The sequence below is a fragment of the Schistocerca piceifrons genome, chromosome 1 (genome assembly GCF_021461385.2).
Source record: "Schistocerca piceifrons isolate TAMUIC-IGC-003096 chromosome 1, iqSchPice1.1, whole genome shotgun sequence".
Taxonomy (NCBI): Eukaryota; Metazoa; Arthropoda; class Insecta; order Orthoptera; family Acrididae; genus Schistocerca; species Schistocerca piceifrons.
In genome coordinates, this window is record NC_060138.1 from 1,215,060,642 (window position 1) to 1,215,085,184 (window position 24,543).

The window sequence follows — 24,543 nt, forward strand, 5'->3', positions numbered from 1 at the left end:
TACGGACTACTTAGATTAACTGAAACGCTTGGCGTTAACATTGAGTGCTGATGGATTACGTTCGCAACATCAAATACCAGTAAAATTTCATGGTTGTTCACTGTATTTTATTAGGACTAGGTGTAGTAAACAGTTTACATAAAACTTAGTATACAGAATTGTAGCTGAGTTAGTTAAAATATAAGTAGCAACGGGGACGGAACCCGCATTTACCGCCTGTTAAAAGTTCGTGGTCGTGTAAGAAACATTAGTCTTCAATTTATTGATGAGACGGTCGTCGTATATGTATATTGGAAGAATTTGTTTGGTGTTCTTCGTAGTTGACGATATACTTTATGGAAGTTTCCACGAAGTTTGCTACCTTTGTAAATTTCATGCACAGCATTCCTTTTCGCTTTATTTTCCTAAGTAAGGCTAATTTTGTAGCCTTTCTCCAGCTACAGTATTGTACAGTTTAGGGGCGCCGTTTTAGAGAGAGAGCTGGTCGGCTCTAAGTAGCCATGTTGTAGCGCGAGATGGTCGCTCGCACGCGCGCTTTCTGCCCGATGCTGCTGCTGCTGCTGCTGCTTGTTGAGCAAGTGTCGCGTATCCACACGCCGCTCGCTTCTGACGCTTATGTAGTGGGACACGGCTTTAGGAAGTCACGGCATGCGACGCTGTTGACAGTGATCATCCGTCGATGGGGTCGTTAACCTCGGCTGGTCCATTGGTGCTTTTCGAGGGTAGCAGGCTATCTGCGGGCACCGAGTTTCACCCTGAGCCTTCTTTCATCATCTCCAAGATGGAAAAACACACACACACACACACACACACACACACACACACACACACCATTGAACTCATTCCAGCTAGACGGCTGAACCTGCCCTTTGGGATCTCGCAGCCCTTTCATGCTGTACGATATTACTTCTTCCAGTTATACACTCATGGTCAATATGTCGCAACACCAAAAAAAATAACAACTTACGTAGAGTAATGAAATTTCGATTTGACGTGGTAACATGTGTAAGTGATTAACATTGCAAGATCGCAGGTTAATGTAAGCGCGAGATGAACCATTGCAAATGTGAAATGCTACATCTACATTTATACTCTGCAAGCCACCCAACGGTGTGTGGCGGAGGGCACTTTACGTGCCACTGTCATTACCTCCCTTTCCTCTTCCAGTCGCGTATGGTTCGCGGGAAGAACGACAGCCGGAAAGCCTCCGTGCGCGCTCGAATATCTCTAATTTTACATACGTGATCTCTACGGGAGGTATAAGTAGAAGGAAGCAATATATTCGATACCTCATGCAGAAATGTTGGAACACGTGAGGCAATACTAACCTTACGACTTATCTTAGAAGAAAGATTAAGAAAAGGCAAACCTACGTTTCTAGCATTTGTAGACTTAGAAAAAAGCTTTTGACAACGTTAACTGGAATACTCTCTTTCAAATTCTGGAGGTGGCAGGGGTAAAATACAGGGAGCGAAAGGCTATTTACAATTTGGACAGAAACCAGATGGCAGTTATAAGAGTCGAGGGACATGAAAGGGAAGCAGTGGTTGGGAAAGGAGTGAGACAGGGTTGTAGCCTCTCCCCAATGTTATTCAATCTGTATATTGAGCAAGCAGTAAAGGAAACAAAAGAAAAATTCGGAGTAGGTATTAAAATTCATGGAGAAGAAGTAAAAACTTTGAGGTTCGCCGATGACATTGTAATTCTGTCAGAGACAGCAAAGGACTTGGAAGAGCAGTTGAACGGAATGGACAGTGTCTTGAAAGGAGGATGTAAGATGAACATCATCAAAAGCAAAACGAGGATAATGGAATGTAGTCTAATTAAGTCGGGTGATGCTGAGGGAATTAGATTAGGAAATGAGACACTTAAAGTAGTAAAGGAGTTTTGCTATTTAGGGAGTAAAATAACTCATGATGGTCGAAGTAGAGAGGATATAAAATGTAGACTGGCAATGGCAAGGAAATCGTTTCTGAAGAAGAGAAATTTGTTAACATCGAGTATAGATTTAAGTGTCAGGAAGTCGTTTCTGAAAGTATTTGTATGGAGTGTAGCCATGTATGGAAGTGAAACATGGACGATAACCAGTTTGGACAAGAAGAGAATAGAAGCTTTCGAAATGTGGTGCTACAGAAGAATGCTGAAGGTAAGGTGGGTAGATCACGTATCTAATGAGGAGGTATTGATTAGGATGGGGGAGAAGAGAAATTTGCGGCTCATCTTGGCTAGAAGAAGGGATCGGTTGGTAGGACATGTTTTGAGGCATCAAGGGATCACAAATTTAGCATTGGAGGGCAGCGTGGAGGGTAAAAATCGTAGAGGGAGACCAAGAGATCAATACACTAAGCAGTTTCAGAAGGATGTAGGTTGCAGTAGGTACTGGGAGATGAAGAAGCTTGCACAGGACAGAGTAGCATGGAGAGCTGCATCAAACCAGTCTCAGGACTGAAGACCACAACAACAACAACAACAACAACAACAACAACATGCAGAAACGCACCCTCTCGAAACCTGGCGAGCAAGCTACACCGCAATGCAGAGCGCCTCTCTTGCAGAGTCTGCCACTTGAGTTTATTAAACATCTCCGTAACGCTATCACGGTTACCAAATAACGCTGTGACGAAACGCGCCGCTCTTCTTTGGATCTTCCCTATCTCCTCCGTCAACCCGATCTGGTACGGATCCCACACTGATGAGCAATACTCAAGTATAGGTCGAACGAGTGTTTAGTAAGCCACCTCCTTTGTTGATGGACTACATTTTCTAAGGACTCTCCTAATGAATCTCAATGCTAGTACATTAATAACCAGAGTAACCGCCAGACTTGAGTGCAAGCATGCAAACGTGCGTGCATTCTGTTGTACGGGTGCCGGAAGTCAGTTTGTGGGGTGAAGTGCCATGCCTGTTGCACTTGGTCGGTCAATACAGGGACGGTTACTGCTGTTTGTGGATGACGCTGGAGCTGTCCTCCGATGATGTCCTACATGTGCTCAATTGGAGAGAGATCTGGTGATAGAGCAGGCCAAGGCCACATCTTGACATTCTGTTGGACCTCCATGTAACCAATACAGGGCCATCACTGGCACTGAGGCAGAACCAGCTTTGATCAAAAAAACACACCGGACCTCAACCCTGCCCTCCAATGAGCTGTTCCTTGACCCTGCTGAAGTCTCAAACCGCGGTGGTTTGGAGGTCAGTGGAATGCACGCTACACGGCGTCTGGCTCGGAGTCGTCCTTGTAGTAGCCAATTTCTAACAGTTCGTTGTGTCACTGTGGTGCCAGCTGCTGCCCAGATTGCTGCTGCAGGCGCAGTGTACGACGCGCAAGAGCAATACGCCGAACACGGTCTTCCCTCTCGGTAGTGCCACGTGGCCATCCGATGTCTTGTCTCCTAGCGACCGTACTTCACCGATACCAGCAATATGTACAGCGGCTAAATTCCTGTCAAGACTTTCTGCAGTGTTGCAAAAGGAACATCCACCTTCTCTCACGCCCATTGCGTGATGGCGTTCAAACTCAGTGAGGTACTGACAATGCTGTCTTTGTCGCCTTTTCCACTAACGTGAACTCACCATATCCGATTTCAAAGGTAACTAACGCTCATGACTGTTACAGCACGCATTTAGAGCAAACCTGATGGGCAGCCTCATAGTGGCGCAACTAGCGCCACTCGTATGCCATTGGCGCCAAATTTGAACAGACGTCGTCTTTCAGATGCAGAAACACACCTCCCAACTTCCGTTTATGTCGCACATCTCCTTCTTTGTGTTTCGATTTTTGTTCCGTCAGTGTACTTTTCGTCACGTTGAGTGGCTGTGGCCTTTGGGAGCTTTTTTCCTGTGCAAGAAATTCAAAAAGCTTATAATCACATCATATGTACATATCATGGACTGTAGAGATCAAAACTGACATCTGCCTGTAGTTTATTTTGAATGGCATCAATTTGAGCCCTCACTAATAACTTGTAGTCCCAAATCCTCACCTCCCGTGGATGTACTTACCTTGCAGTCTTTTGTTGCCTAGAGTTGTAGGTCCACGGCTTCGTACTTCGATTGAGAAACAAGAACTTCGAATAGTTTCGGTGTATTGTTGTTCTGAAGCTGAATAATAGCATGAGACGGATGTTTTGAAATATTTCGTTGCCTCAGTGACTCATTGTTGCCGCCTTCACCCTACACAAAAACAACACAGCGCCATCTTGGAAACGTGTGCAGATCTGTGGCTGCCAAAGCGGGTGCTGAGAATCTGGATATTTGCTAAGACTGCCGCCACAACTGCGTCAGTGCTACTGACCTTGTTCGAAGGAGGCTATTTCTTTTACTCTGGCGATTTGTGACGTCACTCCCTTGGCGTCAAACAATCCCTACGTCGGCATTCTGAATTAAATTAATTATTGTGTATATTTATTCATTTCGATGGCAAATGATACCGATAATTCAAAGCATCCAGATGACATTGAGAGTTACTTACAGATTGGCGGTTCTGATGCCATGTAAATTAAAAAAAAATAAAAATATGGCCTTTAAGTCTTCGATCGTGATCAAATTTTGATTTAAAGAACGATCGTAGTAATCTCAATAACAAAATCATGTCTAGTATTGATAAAGCCATGCAAATTGCATTTATAATAAACTGATTGAACGGTGTTGATAGGGGTTGGGAGGTCCAAAAACATACAAAAACAAATATCACTAGAAAAATAACGATATAAAAATCAAACAATGCTTTTGTGTTGTATATGAAACGATTTATGAGGTTTACCAAACTGCAATTGGATATTGAGAATGAGATTTTCGCTCTGCAGCGGAGAGTGCACTGATATGAAACCTCCTGGCAGATTAAAACTGTGTGCCGGACCGAGAGTCGAACTATAGACCTTTGCCTCTCGCGGGCAAGTGCTCTAGCAACTGAGCTACCCAAGCACGACCCACGAACTGCCCCAGAGCCTTACTTCCGCCAGTACCTCGTCTCCATTGGATATTGTTTGGCCAAACCATTAGGTAAGTTGTGGATCTATTTTATTTAGGCTTCAGTAATTATTTATTAATGGTAATTAAAATTGGCTGTTAAGTAAAAAGAACTATCACAATCAAGATATTTGGACCCAGTGCTCCGCCTGAAATTCATCAATTGCTTTAAAAGACTTCTCCAAAAAAATTTTCTATGTTACGATATTAGTGTTCCCGCGTGAGGCTTTGCAGGATTAGCTGAGAGATGCTATTCCCCAAAAATCCATTATGTAACTACGAATGAAAGGTGGTCCTGATTTCCAGTACATGTTAGTTAAAGCTGCCATAATTTTTAACAGACAACCAAATACAAAAAGTACAAGATGAAAGCTTATAAGGTAAATGGAAGGATACCGATCGATATGTGGAATAGGACGGATAATTTGAAGCAAAATAGTAGCGGCCAAAGGTATTGAATTGGACGCCCAGCTTACTATTCTTGTTATCGCACTTCGTTATGTTGTTACGCTAGGATGTTACCCACATATCCACTGTAGCTTCGTACACATGTCTTTCGACTCGTGTTAAACTCTGGATGCTGTACCAGCAAGAACCTGGTTCGTTACTGCAAATTTTTCGATTCATTCAAACCTCCTTTCTTTTATCCTACCTGGCGCGTTTGTAACCTATTACGAATCTCAGCAGCCGTCCACGAAAACGACGGCTGGGCGCTTGCCTCACCGCTCCTGTACTTCGACACACTACTCTCTCTCTCTCTCTCTCTCTCTCTCTCTCTCTCTCTCTGCCTCTCTCCCCCCCCTCCCCCCTCCCCCCCTCCCTCTCCCTCCCCCCCCCCCCCCCTCCAACACTGTGTGCAATCCACAGAACAGCAGCGCTGGAATATCAATATTGAGTCCACAGAATAAGTCGAGCCCAACTTACATACTAACAAGGGAACCTCCCCATCGCACCCCCCTCAGATTTAGTTATAAGTTGGCACAGCGGACAGGCCTTGAAAAACTGAACAGACATCAATCGAGAAAACAGGAAGAAGTTATGTGGAACTATGAGAAAATGAGCAAAATATATAAACTGAGTAGTCCATGCGGAAGATAGGCAACATCAAGGATAATATAAACTCCGGAGCGTCGTGGTCCCGAGGTTAGCGTGAACAGCTGCGGAACGAGAGGTCCTTCGTTCAAGTCTTCCTTTCCGTGAAAAGTTTAATTTTTTATTTTCAGTTTATGTGACAAACTATTATGTTTTCATCAGTTTTTTGGGAGTGATTATCACATCCACAAGAAAACCTAAATCAGGCAAGGTAGAAGAATCTTTTTACCCATTTGCCAAGTGTACAAGTTAGGTGGGTCGACAACAAATTCCTGTCATGTGACGCACATGCCGTCACCAGTGTCGTATAGAATATATCAGACGTGTTTTTCTGCTGAGGAATCGGTTGACCTATGACCTTACGATCAAATGTTTTCGGTTCCCATTGGAGAGGCACGTCCTTTCGTCTACTAATCGCACGTTTTTGCGGTGCGGTCGCAAAACACAGACACTAAACTTATTACAGTGAACAATGACGTCAATGAACGAACGGAAAGATCATAACTTCGCAAAAATAAAGTAAGTAAAATTTTCAGCCGAGGGAATACTTGAACCAAGGACCTCTCGCTTCGTAGCTGCTCACGCTAACCACGGGACCATGGCGACAATGCGCTTACACTGTCCTTGAGGTTGCACATGGACTACTCAGTTTGTATATTTTGCTTATTTTTTCATAGTTCCACATAACTTCTTCCTGTTTTCTCGATTGATCTTTGTTCAGTTTTTCAAGGCCTATCCACTGTGCCAGCTTATAACTAAATCTGAGGGGGGTGCGATGGGGAGGTTCCCTTGTAAGAATCAAAACTATTAATTACTCCCACTGGGTTTTACACCTCTGTTAATGCTGAAAAAATAACTAGCGAACTTAATGACGACTCCAACAACTAGCCACACCAGAAACAGAATCGTACAACTCCAAGAACGTGACTGCAATTACAAGAAATGTTAATGGCCACTTTCTTTTCATCGGCTTGACCATGTAGCTCTCGGGCTTGACCATGTAGCTCTCGGGCTTGACCATGTAGCTCTCGGGCTTGACCATGTAGCTCTCGATGCAGCGATGTCAGGCTGTGTCGTACCTGCTCTTATCTTGTGCACCAAGCAGAGTTCCATGAGAAAGTATTAAAGTCCAGGATTAGGAATACTTAAGGCTTTGGTTAAATAAAAGTCGCTAGTTGGAAAAAAACAATCCGAATGCTGTAATCGACAAAACAGTTGTGACCCAAGGCGTTACACCGCATTTTCCCCATGTCGGCTGGCGTTTTCAACATCCGTTGCAAAAATGTTCTTAAAGCACTGCCAGAAAACAGCACATTACGGACTCACTCTAAGGAGGAGCACGAAATGGCCAATGAGAATATCTACGTTCTGCGTCTGATTCTCATTGGCTGAAAGACCTATATTACAAAACTAATAATTATGGAGCGGCACGAAGCTCGGCGAAATCGAGGTGCTGACAGGGATCCTCGTAGCGCTATAGTGACAAGTCGTCGTCCCTCTGTAGCGGAGTTTCTGTTTTAAATGAGTTATCCTTTTGGAAGCCTGGCTTTATCAAACCCTCGTGATCAGCGAAGTTAATTTTCTGGTACGAAAAGCTGGCAAAACACTGAGATCTGTGTTCCTGTGGGTTGGCGTCAACTCTGCTTGGCAGTCTTCTGCGTTTCTCGGCGAGTGTTGTGGATTGGCGAGCGTGGTTTTGTGCAGATCAGAATATGGAGCCATTAGCTACCTGAAGGAGGCGTTGAATAAGAGTGACGGTCTTGCCTAGGGCAAATTAATGCCAGTTAATTTCATTTGTTTCTGTACAGATTTGAGAATAGTGTTTTTGTGTGGCTTTTTTCCGTACTGACTTTGAACTGTTTTTCTGTTTGTTGTTGTGGTGATTAGGGGCAAGAGTTGCTGGTAGCAAGTTGGAGGTGGTTTGTAGAACTGTTTGCAGTGAACATATTGCAGTACAGTGGTAGGACCTTAGATAATAGCTACAGGACTTTTAATTGGACATGGTAAGGCAATATTGTAACCAACTCCAAAATCAACATTTTGAGGTAGAGATGATCCAGCACAACTTTATAAATAAAATTCAAATATGGCATTATCCCAAAAGCAATTGTCGCATTATAAAGATTTTCTATCTCTCTGTCAGATCAGTGCTGTAGGTCTCAACATTTATTGATCCACCGAGCGTAAGGGGCCATAATTGGAATTGGTTCCTTATTGCTTATTTTAAAATTTAACACCGGGAATTGGTTCTTGTGGTTTGTAGCTGAAAAAAGGGAAAAATGAAGCAACACTTTTATAACTGAAATAACTACACTTCAGAATTCATATGTGAACAGCTTTTTATTGACAATGTTACTGTAATACTAGCAAAATGAAGACGTAAATTCAAAAATGGGTGTAACATTTTATCAAATTCGCTATTAATTTACTGTGATTTGAACAGCTTTATGAAAGTAGATACTTCAACACTAAGGTTGCATTATTATTAGTATTATTAATTATATAAATACGTTATGCCCAAATGATTCTTCTACGCGCTGACAGCTTGAAAAGTACTCCAAAGTGAAATCGAGTGTATCATCAATGCTATCAACATCATCCATCCGGGTCTGAAGTTAAGATTTCATAAAACTTCTGGCATCCCCTGGAATGAGATGCATTATCGATTTCATGTCCTGCAGTTTTGGCAGTGATACTGGTTTATTGTTGGGCCTTAAAGGTACCGAGAACGTTGTTAGGTCTGGCGAAGACTTTGGGCGGCTTGCAGTGCTTCTGTGAAGATTTACTTCAACGAAATTCTCATCGAAGTTCTTGCTCATGAACATGCTTTCTGCTGACTACTGCTTTTATTATTATTATTATTATTATTATTATTATTATTATTATTATTTTCTAACAGTGAAGTACTCCAAAAGTTTTCCTTTGCCATCCTATGGGTTTGAAGGGGGTGCTTTTTTCCTGGCTTGTTGCAAGAGAGTGATGTATGTGTAAATTGACGCAGGCCTATGTATTAAATATTCTCTGGCTTGTAATTATTTATTTACGGTTTTTAAGATAATTTAGTGATTCATATTGTTAACAAAATGTTACATAGCGCAGTCGCTAATAACCATTATACGTTTTAAGGTACATGGTCATACTAACTTCAAAATGACTGCTTTTAGTATTTTCTGCCGAACAAAAAGACGCCAACGACTTTCCTCTTCATGCCACCTCCATGACAACAGTGTGTCTTATTAAACAATTACATACAAGAAAATACACTCCCCGTAATAACAATTAATTACTCATGTTTCTACTCCAATACGTAAACAAACAAAACATGTGGGTTTCTTGCACATGGATTTGGTTCCATATTGCGATTCATTGCCACATGGATACAGCAACTGGTAGTTGGTTCAGACAGCAGCACGTTATGGAATTGGGGTTCTAATTTGCGTGACATACCACACATATTCCATCAAAATTTGCAGCAGAGAACCAGAAATCTGAAAAATGGTAGTTGGTACCCATTTGCATAACGACGTCCAATTATTGTCTCTGGGGTTCGGACCAGCTTAACCCTGCGTCGCCGGTAAAAACGAGACTAACGACCCGTATGTAAGATGATTTGGTAGTGTATCAGCGCAGAGAGTTAATCCTTGTCACCCGTAGAGGTTTCCAACTAAATCCGCAGAACAATTCGCCGCACAACGCTAGGAGAACCTAGATTCCGGCCGCAACTGCGAGTGTTTTTTCACGTGACGTCATGGAACCGAGGTGAGGACGAAAGGGTCGTTTCAAGTACTACGCACGAATGGAATAGAACAGAATGGCTAATTTCAGTACGAAGCAGCTTTGTGGGTAGTAATGTGGAATCATTTGTCTCACATGCGCTTAGCGAACACTAGATGGAAAAGTGATTTGCACTTACAACACTACTTTAACTATTGCAACTTATTTCTTAATCCCAAGGATGAAGGGAAAAGGCACTACAGTCTTACAGAAGCTGGTGAATTAAATTAATTTTGAAGTGTGCAATAAGAATAACATTTAGGTCGAACCCAAGATCATCTTGTAGATACGTCTAACTTAACATTTGTTTTATAGCTTCACAGTGCATATACCATACAAACAAATGTATTGTAAGTAATTCGTAAGTGTATTGGAATACTGGCGAAGAGTAGTCGTTTAATTGGCCATAATTGAAATAGACATGCTATCTGAGAGTGTGATGTGTGTTGTCACAAAAATATTTCATTTAATTACCCACCGATGGAAAATGGTTTACGCAATAGGGAGGCATTTATCATTTTTGAGATAGCTACTGGTGAGGTATCTTATTAGAGATCAATTATTAAGAGTAATGATTGATGTGTGCCGTTCGTTGTAGTAAAGTTCTCCTTGTCTATCTGTGAGTTTTGTGCTTGATTCACAGAGGTATTGTTTGTTGCAGAATGTGTGTAACGTGTCGACGATGACGTGCAACGACCCGGAGCGCGTTCGCAGTGAGCTTCTGCGCATGCTCGTCGACAGGGGCTTCGACTGCAAGCAGAAGGGGTAAGTGACAGTGGTAGTAGCATGGAGGGTTGTGTGGGCCTTCGGTAAAATGTATTCCGATGATACTTTGTTCAGCCATACATGTTTCGACGATGTTAGACCATCATCAGTGGGTTTTTCTTTATTCTTAAAAACAGAAGTTAATATTGGATACAAATGTATGCAATTCGGTGCTGTGGCTGTGAGATTCAACAAGAAGCATATGCCTTAATAGCGTGTTCGGCTGTCAATGTGCTGTCTGCCCCCTGTTGTCAAGCAGGTATTTTGTTCAAGACGGAGTCCTCAAAATACATTTATTGTCCAAGTAAATAGCGAGCAGCCTGAAGACAATGACGTCAGGTGTTGTCAGTGGAGCGACACTGCCGCTTACAGGCAAGCGAGCGCTCCGTATACCAATTATTGTAAGCGGCGTTAGTATGCAGCATGCGTCTTACCTAAGGGAGCTGACGAACAAAGAACCACGGATGGCTCATCGAGCGAACTGTACCCACGGCGTTCTCCCGCTGCATGGTCTGATCGTCTGGCACTGCTGCCCGCGTGGATGTGTTGCTGGTGCGTCGATCATAAGGCCATCCTCTCGGAAACAGAGGATGACACGCGTAAAGCTGAAATACTAAACACCTTTTTCCAAAGCTGTTTCACAGAGGAAGACCGCACTGCAATTCCTTCTCTAAATCCTCGCACAAACGAAAAAATGGCTGACATCGAAATAAGTGTCCAAGGAATAGAAAAGCAACTGGAATCACTCAATAGAGGAAAGTCCACTGGACCTGACGGGATACCAATTCGATTCTACACAGAGTACGCGAAAGAACTTGCCCCCCCCTTCTAACAGCCGTGTACCGCAAGTCTCTAGAGGAACGGAGGGTTCCAAATGATTGGAAAAGAGCACAGATAGTCCCAGTCTTCAAGAAGGGTCGTCGAGCAGATGCGCAAAACTATAGACCTATATCTCTGACGTCGATCTGTTGTAGAATTTTAGAACATGTTTTTTGCTCGCGTATCATGTCGTTTCTGGAAACCCAGAATCTACTATGTAGGAATCAACTTGGATTCCGGAAACAGCGATCGTGTGAGACCCAACTCGCTTTATTTGTTCATGAGACCCAGAAAATATTAGATACAGGCTCCCGGTAGATGCTATTTTTCTTGACTTCCGGAAGGCGTTCGATACAGTTCCGCACTGTCGCCTGATAAACAAAGTAAGAGCCTACGGAATATCAGACCAGCTGTGTGGCTGGATTGAAGAGTTTTTAGCAAACAGAACACAGAATGTTATTATAAATGGGGAGACGTCTACAGACGTTATAGTAACCTCTGGCGTGCCACAGGGGAGTGTTATGGGACCATTGCTTTTCACAATATATATAAATGACCTAGTAGATAGTGTCGGAAGTTCCATGCGGCTTTTCGCGGATGATGCTGTAGTATACAGAGAAGTTGCAGCATTAGAAAATTGTAGCGAAATGCAGGAAGATCTGCAGCGGATAGGCACTTGGTGCAGGGAGTGGCAACTGACCCTTAACATAGACAAATGTAATGTATTGAGAATACATAGAAAGAAGGATCCTTTATTGTATGATTATATGATAGCGGAACAAACACTGGTAGCAGTTACTTCTGTAAAATATCTGGGAGTATGCGTGCGGAACGATTTGAAGTGGAATGATCATATAAAATTAATTGTTGGTAAGGCGGGTACCAGGCTGAGATTCATTGGGAGAGTGCTTAGAAAATGTAGTCCATCAACAAAGGAGGTGGCTTACAAAACTCTCGTTCGACGTATACTTGAGTATTGCTCATCAGTGTGGGATCCGTACCAGATCGGTTTGACGGAGGAGATAGAGAAGATCCAAAGAAGAGCGGCGCGTTTCGTCACAGGGCTATTTGGTAACCGTGATAGCGTTACAGAGATGTTTAGCAAACTCAAGTGGCAGACTCTGCAAGAGAGGAGCTCTGCATCGCGGTGTAGATTGCTCGCCAGGTCTCGAGAGGGTGCGTTTCTGGATGAGGTATCGAATATATTGCTTCCCCCTACTTATACCTCCCGAGGAGATCACGAATGTAAAATTAGAGAGATTAGAGCGCGCACGGAGGCTTTCAGACAGTCGTTCTTCCCGCGAACCATACGCGACTGGAACAGGAAAGGGAGGTAATGACAGTGGCACGTAAAATGCCCTCCGCCACACACCTTTGGGTGGCTTGCGGAGTATAAATGTAGATGTAGATGTGGAAACGTGGGACCTAATCGATCGGGAGTGCGCACAAGGAGCTACTGTCGCCACCTTAACACAAAAAATGCCAATTGTGATAAACAGGACTGCCACGCACAACAGACAAAGAAAGTGAGCGAAAAATGTTAATAAACAAGAGAAAAATCAAATAAACTAAAAATGTATCAGACTAAATTTTAAGGAAAAAAGGAGAAAAATAACTGTAACAAGATTGCACTACAGTAGCTGATCAGAACCGTCCGAAAGTTACCAGTAGTCAGAGTAACAATTATTGCAGTCCAAGGTGTTGCGGCGTGAAACTTCTCATCTTGTTAACCACGCACATTTAAATGAAGCCAGTTGTTTCAGTATGCGTCCTACAAGAAGCGACGCGCAAGTGTCGCCGCTTTCAAAGCTGCAACAAAAATACTCTACAGTCTAGAAACCGTGGTTTCCTTCACACAGCGGTACGAGAGTGTGCCCTACCTTTTCTAAAATTGCAAATGCGTCATCAACCTCGCGTATTGTATGAGTGAAAAGGAGATCAGAAGTTGCTAAATATTTGATTACGTTCACTACAAAGGTAAGATTGGAATTTTTTGTAGGGTAAACCAAGTCTGATGTGAAATTGATCTTGGACTACGAATCCACAAAAGAGTGAGCTGTGCAGCCCACAGAAGCTCTAAATTTCAGCATAATATTTAGCTGAACTTAACCATGTGCTATGAAACCCAATGCGTCGCACATGTAGAATGCTATATCCCCCCATTGTGCCATGGACTCGAGCGTACCAAGGTAGGAGTAAAATTACCGGCCCATGTTGTCTGTAACACGCATAGCTCAAGGTCAGTAGGCAGAACATAATTTTCAAATCAGTAATTAATGCTGTATATGTTTCACTAGTTTAGCGCCTGCTGCTTCGCTAGAGTGGTCTATGTAGTCCGCACAGACTTTGATTTTTTGTTTTCCTATAATCAAGTTTTTATGTTGTTGAAATTTGTTAGCATCATCTAAACTTTTCACACTATTTAAGGCGATACAAGCATGGTGTTTTCCGAATGTACTTCTGACAAAAAACCGACTGTGGTAGCTGAAGTCGGAGGTCCTTGTTGATCCTGCGTTTTTTGTTTACAGTGGTGATATTACCATAGAAACTTTCATCCCTTAACACAAAAATTTCGCCCCATTAACGGCAGAAGTTAAAAAAAAACACTACAACACGTATGCTTTTATTTCCAACCAATAAGTCAAATACCAATTTTCATAGATGTAGCTTTAAAAATTCATTAGTAGTATTTTAATAGCGATTTATTTTCAAAAAGAATTTCACCCACTATTTTACACCCTTAATGGTTAAATTCCGAAAAATGCTGAAACACGTATTTCTTCATTTCTGACCGAGAAACCAAATACCTAGTTTCGTAAGTCGAGCTTCAAAATTGTCAGAAGAACGATGCTGTTTCAATAAACGTTCCATCCCCTATTTCACACTTAGGCGTGGAATTTCGAAAAAATCCCTTCTTCAAACGACGCCTACAGCGTAAGACCAACACGCTCTGCAGGCTTCAACTTCTGTCCTTAGCGATGTGGGCTGGGTGATAATGAATCAGTCGGGACATTGCCTGTTACACATGGGGGTACTCTTTCTCATTAAAATACATTTCATGTTATTTAAAAACAGCTTTGTGTACTAATAATTTCTGTCAGGGGGTTCACAAAATATAGGATCAGTGTGCACATCGATTGCCTTAAGGTATGCTGAAGTTTGGAAAAGTAATTACATTAAGTCCGTACCCCCCCCCCTCTTTTTTTCTTTTTTTTAATACGAAACGAGACAGAAGAATGCTCATTGAAGATAGTGAAATCAGAGGCTCCACAGTAATGCTCACTTACCTTTGTTACTTCGTGATAACAGTCGAGTGTTTTAGTTTTTTGCACGTGTTCAGAAGTACGGTGTTGATTTGAAAGAAACTGAATAAAGCTGGACTATATGACGAATCAAGCAGACAAAAAGGCGTTGCCAATGCAGTGTTTGATATAAAATTAATTTTTGAGAACTGCACTGGCTGCATAATCTTTAAATTACTGTAAATTTTTGATGTAGGCATTTGTCTCAGTTCCTGCGTAGAGAAACAATGTAGCTATAAAGTACGCTGATAGTTAAACTACAAGTGAATAAAATTCCCATATTTATGCAAGCTTACTGGCATGAATTTTATTTGTGCATTTTTGTTAACACGATTGACAAATAAACGATACTCGATATTGATTGGGGAATAAGTTTGTGTCCTACTGAACTAATCGTGAGTTTGGTTAAAAACAGTGTGACGATGCAGGTGGAAATACATCAGATATGTTGTCACCAAGATTTTGCGGTTACAGTGTTACGAGCTGTCGCGTTCAGACACTCTGTTAGGTGCAACATTTTCGACGGTGTAGAAGGGGTCTGCGCCGGCGTGTCGTCTGCCCTGGGATTGGGGGTCACCAGCAAACGATTCCGGACTGACTTTCTCATTGACACCCAATTTACAGAGTTTAGCTGTTTAATTTACGTAATACTCTGCGTGCTGAGCATTGTTACAACACAACGGCGAGGGACTAACGGTGTGTAACCTAGTGAAGCCGTGGGAGGTGGCGCCACGGAAGGAGGCTGGACTCGAGTTCGGCAGGTAGTCAGTCGCTGGGACGCCGCCTTTGTGGTGGCCATGGTCGGTTTCCATTCCAGTCCTTTCTCGACTGCTAATAACTTCGCCGTCGATATGACTGTAAAGCCACTACTACAGGGCGCATTGCTTCTCCGCCCCCATGAAAGCTATATTAATCAAGATCAGAAGACTGCTAAGCTTAAAAGTCCGTCAGCTGATTTGCCTCCTTAATTAAGTCCGTTTAAAGCATAATGACCATCATCATCAGTATTATTTCAGAAGAAATGGAAGGAACATGCGAGGTTATGCTGACGCTAAGACATACCATAGAAGAAAGAGAAACCTATGTTTATAGAATTTGTAAATTTTGCGTAAGCTTTTGACTCTGTCTACTGGGTTACTCTCTTTGAAATTATAAAGCTAGCTACAATAAAATACATGTCCGAAAAGTTATCTAGAACGTGTAGAAAAGCCAGGCTGCAGCTGCGAGTCGAAAGACATGAAAGGCAAGCTGTAATTGAGGAGGAAATGAGAGGATTATAGCCTATACCAGTTTTGGAAACCGGGGAGAAATTTGGAAAGGGAATTGAAGTTCATCGAGGAGAAATAAAAATTTTGAATTTCGCCAATGACAGTGTAATTCTGTCAGAGACGCAGGAAGGGTTTGCAAAAGAATTTGAATGTAGTGGATATTTTGTTGAAAAAAGTTTAGGCCATGTGTGTCGACAAAACTAAAACAAGAGTGGTGGAATTACGCGAGTTAAATGAGATGATACTGAGGGAATTGGCTTAGGAAAAGAGACTTTAAAATTAGATGATGAGTTTTGGTAATTGGGCAGCGAGAAACTCACGATGCCTAGTAAAGAGGGTATAAAACGCAGATCGGCAACAAGAAGACAAGCATTAATAAGATGAACTCATTACCATCGAATATAAATTTATGTCTTAAGAAATCTTTTCTGAAGGTATTTGAGCAACATACTACCCCTCCCATTGCACGGAAATGAAATTTGAACGTTAAACAGTTCAAGCAAAAAGAGAATAGAAGCCTTTGAAATGTGCTTCAGAAGAATGTTCAAGGTTACAGACTAGATCGGATAACTAATAAGGAGGTACTGAATTGTTCTTGAAGTCGCCTGTGTTGTATGTATTGCACTCTAGATGAAATAACTCTCACGGCTGGCACTTCGAAGGATCTCAATACTTGTGAGGGAATGTCATCTGCTCTGTGGACCTTGTTTCTACTTACGTCTTCCTGTGCTCAATCAAATTATTCTCGCAGTATAACAACTTCCATTTACTCTTCATTTACTTACTTTCCTGCGTTACAGTTGTATAGCCCTTCTACATATTTCTTTCGCGCTTCAGCTTTCACTTCTTTACTTAATATTGGGTTGCCGCTTTATGTTCACGTGGTTGCTTCTCTGTTCTCCAAAGGTCTCTTTAATTTTCCTGTAGGCAGTATCTATCTTACCCCTAGTGAGATAGGCCTCTAACTCGTATATTTGTCCTCTAGCCATCCCTGCTTAACCATTTTGCACTTCCTGTCGATCTCATTTTTGAGACGTTTGTATTCCTTTTCACCTGCTTCATTTACTGCATTTTTATATTTTCTCCTTTCATCAATTAAATTCAGTATCTCTTCTGTTACCGAAGGATTTCTATTAGTCCTCGTCTTTTTACCTACTTGATCCTCTTCTGCCTTCACTATTTCATCCCTCAAAGCCACCCATTCTTCTTCTACTGTATTTCTTTCCCTCATTCCTGCCATTTGTTCCCTTACGCTCTCCCTGAAACTCTGTACAACCTCTGGTTTAGCCAGTTTATCCAGGTCCCATCTCCTTAAATTCCCACCTTTTTGCAGTTTCTTCAGTTTTCAGTTTTAATTTAAGTATGTTAGCGGCAAGAAACAATCAGTGCCTTCTCTGCGTGATAGCAATGGAGATACTATTGAAGACAGTGCTGTCAAACGAGAGTTACTTAACACAGCCTTTCGAATTGCCTTCACAAAATAAGACGAAGTAAATATATCAGAATTCTAATCGAGAACAGTTGCCAATATGAGTGACGTAGAAGTCAGGTCCAGACTATATACCAGAATATACTGATGCATTAGCTCCATACTTAACAATCATATACAACCGTTCGCTCGACGAAAGATCCGTATCCAAAGACTGGAAAGTTGCACAGGTCACACCAATATTCAAGAAGGGTAATAGGAGTAATCCACTTAATTACAGGTCCATATCATTAAAGTCGATATTTAGCAGGATTCTGGAACATATATTGTGTTCGAAGATTATGAATTACCTCGAAGGAAACAGTGTATTGACACACAGTCAACATAGGTTTAGAAAACACGGTTGTTGTGGAACACAGCAGCTCTTTATTCACATGAAGTGTTGTTATTGACACGGGATTTCAGATCGATTCCGGATTTCCTGGCGTCTTCTGACACTGTACCACGCAAGCAGCTCATGCGTGCTAATGGAATATCGTCTCAGTTATGTGACTGGATTTGTGACTTCCTGCCAGAGAGGTCACACCTCGTAGAAATGGACGGAAAGTCAGCGAGTAAAACAGAATTGATTTCTAGCGTTCCGCAAGGTAGTGTTGTAGGCCCTTTGCTGTTACTTATGTATATAAACGATTTGGGAGACAATCTAAGGAGCCGCCTTCGGTTGTTTGCAGATGACGCTGTCATTCATCGACGAATAAAGTCATCAGAAGATCAAAACAAATGGCAAAACGATTTTGCGAAGATATGTGAATGGTGCGAAAATTGGCAGTTGACCCTAAATAACGAAAAGTGTAAGATGATACACGCGAGTGCTAAAAGGAACTCGTTAAACTTCGGTTACACGATAAATCGCACAAATCTAAAGGCCGTATATTCAACTAATCAGCTAGGAATTACAGTTACGAACAACTTAAATTGGGAGGAACACGTAGGAAATGTTGTGGGGAAGGCCAACCAAAGACTGCATTTTATTGGCAGGACACTTACAAGGGAACCGCCCCATCACACCCCCCTCAGATTTAGTTATACGTTGGCACAGTGGATAGGCCTTGAAAAACTGACCATAGATCAATCTTGAAAACAGGAAGAAGTTGTGTGGAACTATGAAAAAATAAGCAAAATATACAAACTGAGTAGTCCATGCGCAACATAAGCAACATCAAGGACAATGTGAGCTTAGGAGCGCTGTGGTCCCGTGGTTAGCGTGAGCAGCTGCGGAACGACAGGTCCTTGGTTCAATGCTTCTCTCAACTGAAAAGTTTACTTTTTTTTATTTTCGAAAAGTTAAGATCTGTCCGTTCGTTCATTGGCGTCTCTGTTCACTGTAATAAGTTTAGTGTCCATGTTTTGCGACCGCACCGCAAAACCGTGCGATTAGTAGACGAAAGGACGTGCCTCTCCAATGGGAACCGAAAGCATTTGATCGCAAGGTCAACCGATTCCTCCACAGGAAACCACGTCTGATATATTCAATACGACACTGGTGACGGCATGTGAGTCACATGACATGAATATATTGTAGACCCACCTAACTTGTGCACTTGGCGAATGGGTAAAAAGATTCTTCTACCTTGCCCGATTTAGGTTTTCTTGTGGATGTGATAATCACTCCCAAAAAAGTGATGAAAACATAAAAGTTTGTGACGTAAACTGCAACAAATGAATGCAACAATTTCACAGTCGCACAGTTTTCTCTGTGCTCTGTCAAAACATGTTTTTAACGTTTTCAAATTTTTCCGTGTGTAGACCGTCAAATCCTGCGTATGTCCAAGCAAATCTGAACATGTCCTGGAATTTTGGAGAGCGAAGTTGATTATGTGTGAGTGCCTGAACTTTGATGAATGTCTGAAAAAAAATTAAAATTTTCACTCAAGGGAAGACTTGAACCAAGGACCTCTCGTTCCGGAGTTGCTCACGCTAACCACGGGACCACGGCGTTCCGAAGCTCAATTTATCCTTCTTGTTGCATATCTTGCACATGGACTACTCAGTTTGTATATTTTAGTTTTTTTTGTTTCTTAGTTCCACAAAACTTCTTCCTGTTTTCTCGATTGATCTGTGTTCAGGTTTTCAAGGCCTATCCACTGTGCCAACTTATAACTAAATCTTAAGGGGGTGTGATGAGGAGGTTCCCTTGTTAGAAAATGTAACAGATCTACTAAGGAAACTGCCTCCTTTAGGGTTGTCCGTCGTCTTTTAGAATACTGCTGCGCGGTGTGGGATCCTTGCCAGATATGACTGACGGAGTACGTCGAAAAAGTTCAAAGAAGAGCAGTACGTTTTGTATTATCGCGAAATATTGGAGTGTGTGTCACTGAAATGATACAGTATTTGGGGTGGACGTCATTAAAACACGTTGTTCGTTGCGACGGAATCTTCTCACGAAATTGCAATCACCAACTTTCTCCTCTGAATGCGAAAATATTTTGTTGACACCGACCTCGATAGGGAGAAAGGGTGACCACGATAAAATAAGGGAAATCAGAGCTCGTACGGAAAGATGTAGATGTTCGTTCTTTGCGCGCGCTATACGAGATTGGAATAATGTTCCGGCGAGCGTTGCGGAGGAGCGACTGTGGCGCCGCCATAAAGAGTCAGCGGCCGGCGGTGATTAGGCCGGGGCCGAGTAATTAGGCGCGCCGCCTTCGTGGAAGCGCAGCCGCTCTGGGCGGCCGGCCGCTCGTTAGCGCCGACGGGGATTACGTTGTCACCAGCAGAGGGCGAGGGCGGCAGCGGCCGGCGCGTTCCGGAACACTGCCGGCCGAGTAGCGGCCCAGCCGGCGAGCGGCCCGGCGGCCCCGCTACCTGCTGCCAGGCGCCTGGTACCGCTTGACTCGTCAACTGGCAAGTCCACGGTCAAGCTGCCTGATGGTCTCGTCCTCATCCAGGAGTCGCCACTGCTGGTAGCAGCAGGCGCCAGCACTATCGAGTACAAAGGGAACTGGAGGACTCGAGAGGAAAATGTTGGAAACGATGCCGTAGGGAAGTTGCAGTGCCAGAAAAACTGCAGCAAAATGCTGAGGAGCTGTGACTGGTGCAGGCACCGCCAGTTGATCTCGAACGTGAATACATTTAGAGTACTGTACATGAACAGGAGGAGAGATAAGTTAGTGTTCGATTACACAAGTGAGTCTTAATCACCGGTATCAGTCCCAGCCGCAAAATGTCGACGAGGATGCGTCCGGAGCGACCTAATGTGGAACGATGACATAAAACTACACTGCAGAACACAATTAAAAGATAACTTTTTCGAATTCGTAATTATTTCCCATCCCATTGCGACACACTAGTTTAAAAATTGGCCGAAAGGTTCTAAAGGTCCGTAAAACCTTCCTCTGCAACGTCACGCTCGAATTCGGCGACGAGCAGACAGTAGTGCGTCGACGCATGCGGATAAAAGGCCAGAGCTCAGCAGTTCATGTGAGGTGTTGAGTGGGTACATGATGTCAGACTGGCACCAAAGCTCACCACAATTCTGCCCAACGACACCGTGGATGCGTCACACGATCAGAAGGTCGTCGCACACCCTCTTACTCACATTTTACCCCCGCTTTTTACGCCTCCGCGACGGAGATCAGAACCGCGACACGCAGCGTTGAAATAACGCTGTTTTCTTATGCGTGGGCGATGAAATGGTTTCAGACACGCCGCCGCTCAGAAAAGGCCTCAGGGGATGGCATAAGGGCCGTCAATGAAGCCATACTTTCCCTCGAGACGTTGATCCCCACATATTTTGCGGCCGGAAACATTTCAATGTGCGGTTAGCAACAGGGCAACGTTCATCATCATCTTTGAGAATACTGACACTCCACGCACGCTTCAACCCTTCTCTAAAATGTACAGTCTGCTTTTGCTTTTTCACCCTTCTTGTTTTGCGCTCTTCTGTGGCACGACCATGGAGGGGTACGTCATTGACGCAAAACTGCAAAAGGCACTCCAATATTCGCCGCCGCACCCCCCCCCCCCCCCCCCCCTCCCGTTAGGCGATATTATGAGTGACACCCGCCCAAGTTTGTTGAGCACTTCAAAAATGTGCCTGCACAAAGAAAACCTGTGAGGCTCCTGACCAACTGTTAGTAGGCATGCCGGAACGGAGAGCTGTCAAATGCTTATCTACCTGCAGTGCCTAGTACTGTCGTCGTGGGTTTCCTCTGTACTGGTACAGTTTTAAAACGCGCAACAAACTTGGGCGTGTGTCACTGAGAGCGTGGCCGGACTGGGTGGTGGTAGGGGGACGCTTCGCCGTTTTAATCACGGATGTGCGAATGTCACACCCTTCCTGATCCTGCCGCAGGACGGCGCAACACAAGAGCGCTGAAAAACGCTAAGCATCCTTTTCAGTTTCGGCTCGCATTCAAATTTCATCGAATATATTTGAGTACTCCGTTGTGGCTCCACACTGCTCATCACAGCAAAGGTTGCGAATGCACTGTACTCCAAAGGGATGCGATCACGGTCAGTGAGGTTGCTGGCCCGCGATGTCATTAGAGAAGAGTTGAAGCGTCCGTGGGGGTGTCAGCAGTGTCGCACTGTGAAATGTCGCTTTCGACCACAAAATGCGTGCGAATCAACGCCTCAAAGGAAGGGGTGGTTTCGTTAACGCCCTTTATAGCACTCCGTGAGGTTTTTTCGTGTCGATTCTGAGAAGCGGTGTATCTGAAATGTTTTCCACGCACCCCTATAAGAAAACTACGCGATTTCAACGCTCGGCGTCGCGGTTCTAACCACCTTTCAAATTCATGTGTGTGTGTGAAAGCTTATGGGACTTAACTGCTAAGGTCATCAGTCCCTAAGCTTACACACTACTTAACCTAAATTATCCTACCCATGCGCGAGGGAGGACTCGAACCTCCGCCGGGGCCAGCTGCACAGTCCATGACTGTAGCGCCTCAGACCGCCCAGCTAATCCCGCGCGTCTCTAACCACCTTTGTGGAGACCTCAAAAGAAGGGGTGAATTGGGGATGAGAGAGACTGCGACGAAATTCGCGTCGTGTCACACGTCCACGGTGGCGCTGGGCAGAATTGAGGAGAAATTTGGTCCCAATGTGGCATCATTAACCCACCATACACCTCACATGAACTTCTGAGCTCTGGCCTTCTTTTCGCATGCTTCGACACCTTGCTGTTTGAAGCTTTTTCCCCTGCGCCCGACGTTGATGTCGTAGGGCGCCACACTTTAGCATAATTATACAGGAAGGTTGTGGGCACGTTTGATCCAAATTCTAAATTGAAACGTTGCAACTGGAAATAATTAAAGGGTTAAAAAAAACCTTTAATTCTGTTGCGCATTGTATTTGTAGGAGAAGTAGGAGTAACGCCGAGGAAATTTGATTCGTCCATGAAATATGTATCTTTCGTAAAATCTTTTCTTTCCACTGAGTACTGGTTATGAGTCAGGGGCCGTTACCAGACAAGTTCAGTAGGGAAGAACGACGCGCTTCGTTAAAGTAAGCGTGAGAACGTCAACAAAACCAGTGGCAGACGCCGTACTTTACGGTGTTATGCACCATGGAGAGGTTATCTGTCGAAATTCGAAATTCATCGGTACCACAAATAGTGGATTACATGTAACTGTCTCCCACTTCACTTTCGGAAACTACTATGGCGGGAAGCACGGAGAAGTTGCAGCCCGTATTAAGGTTTGCCGACGGTCGTTCGCAAGGTGGCTTGTGGAGCACAGACGTAGGTGTAGAAACTCAAAGGACTCGACGACAAACATACCTCTATGACTGAAAGACCGTACTGCAATCACAAGGCCCACATCTGATGTGGAGAACACTACTCTCATGATAGAATTCTAAAAAGTGTCACAGGGAAGTATGTTACCTCAAAGATGTTTTAGCTTCCTCTATGAGGCTGTTTTTCCTCAATAATTCGATAGCCACAAACGAATCATGGTCTGTAATACGCGTTTAAACGATGTCAGTGACGAGATGCGATGTCACATAACGGTTTTCTGCTGCTCAATAGTTGCTCTCTAAACAACATCCCATACGAACAAATCCGGCGAGGTGCCGCAGTCGTTAGCACTCTGGACTTGAGTTCGGTAGGACGAAGGTTCAGATCTCCGTCCGGTGATCCAGATGTAGGTTTTCCGTGATTTCGTTAAATCGCTCAAGGCAAATGCCGAGCCGGCCGGAGTGGCCGTGCGGTTCTAGGCGCTACAGTCTGGAACCGAGCGACCGCTACGGTCGCAGGTTCAAATCCTGCCTCGGGCATGGATGTGTGTGATGTCCTTAGGTTAGTTACGTTTAATTAGTTCTAAGTTCTAGGCGACTGATGACCTCAGAAGTTAAGTCGCATAGTGCTCAGAGCCATGTGAGCAAATGCCGAGATGATTTCTTTGAAAGGACACGGCGACTTCCTTCCCCCTCTTTGACACAATCCGAGCTTGTGCTCAATCTGTAATGACATCGTTGTTGACGAGACCTTAAACCCAACCTTCTTTCCTTCCACACGAGCAAACCAGTTGCGTCTTTACTTGATGTTGCTCGCACCTTAGGTAATTGGGCAATGCAGATCGGGCCGCACACGTTTGCTTTCATGCCCAGCAACTAACTCGCTGCAATAATAGCCTGTAGCTGTGATCCTGCTGTAAAATACTCTTACAGTGAATTAATTGTGAATTAATAAAACACATAGAAGTATTAAATAAAGATAAATGAATAATTTAATAAAAAGGGTTGTGTTCTAACGTCTGTAATTGATACAAGCAACAGAGAATTTGTTCATGAATCTTTTTCTCAGCTAGATGCAAAGTGGTCCTACGAAATCCAATTAAAATACAAACAGAAAATAACCTTATCAAATGCAGTACAGTTACGTTGAGAGCATTGCGAGAGTGCTTGCAAAATTCCCAAGCTAAACAGCCCTTCAACTACACTCCTGGAAATGGAAAAAAGAACACATTGACACCGGTGTGTCAGACCCACCATACTTGCTCCGGACACTGCGAGAGGGCTGTACAAGCAATGATCACACGCACGGCACAGCGGACACACCAGGAACCGCGGTGTTGGCCGTCGAATGGCGCTAGCTGCGCAGCATTTGTGCACCGCCACCGTC

General features: G+C 43.6%; 1 protein-coding gene across 1 annotated transcript in view; it reads left to right on the forward strand.

The window, feature by feature from the left end:
* LOC124779497 (maternal embryonic leucine zipper kinase-like) overlaps nucleotides 1–24,543 on the forward strand; it is a 421,515-nt gene that overhangs the window by 286,592 nt on the left and 110,380 nt on the right. The window contains exon 13 of the mRNA XM_047253715.1: nucleotides 10,496–10,599. Coding sequence (XP_047109671.1) covers nucleotides 10,496–10,599 — 104 coding nt within the window. The remainder of the gene's footprint in view (nucleotides 1–10,495; nucleotides 10,600–24,543) is intronic.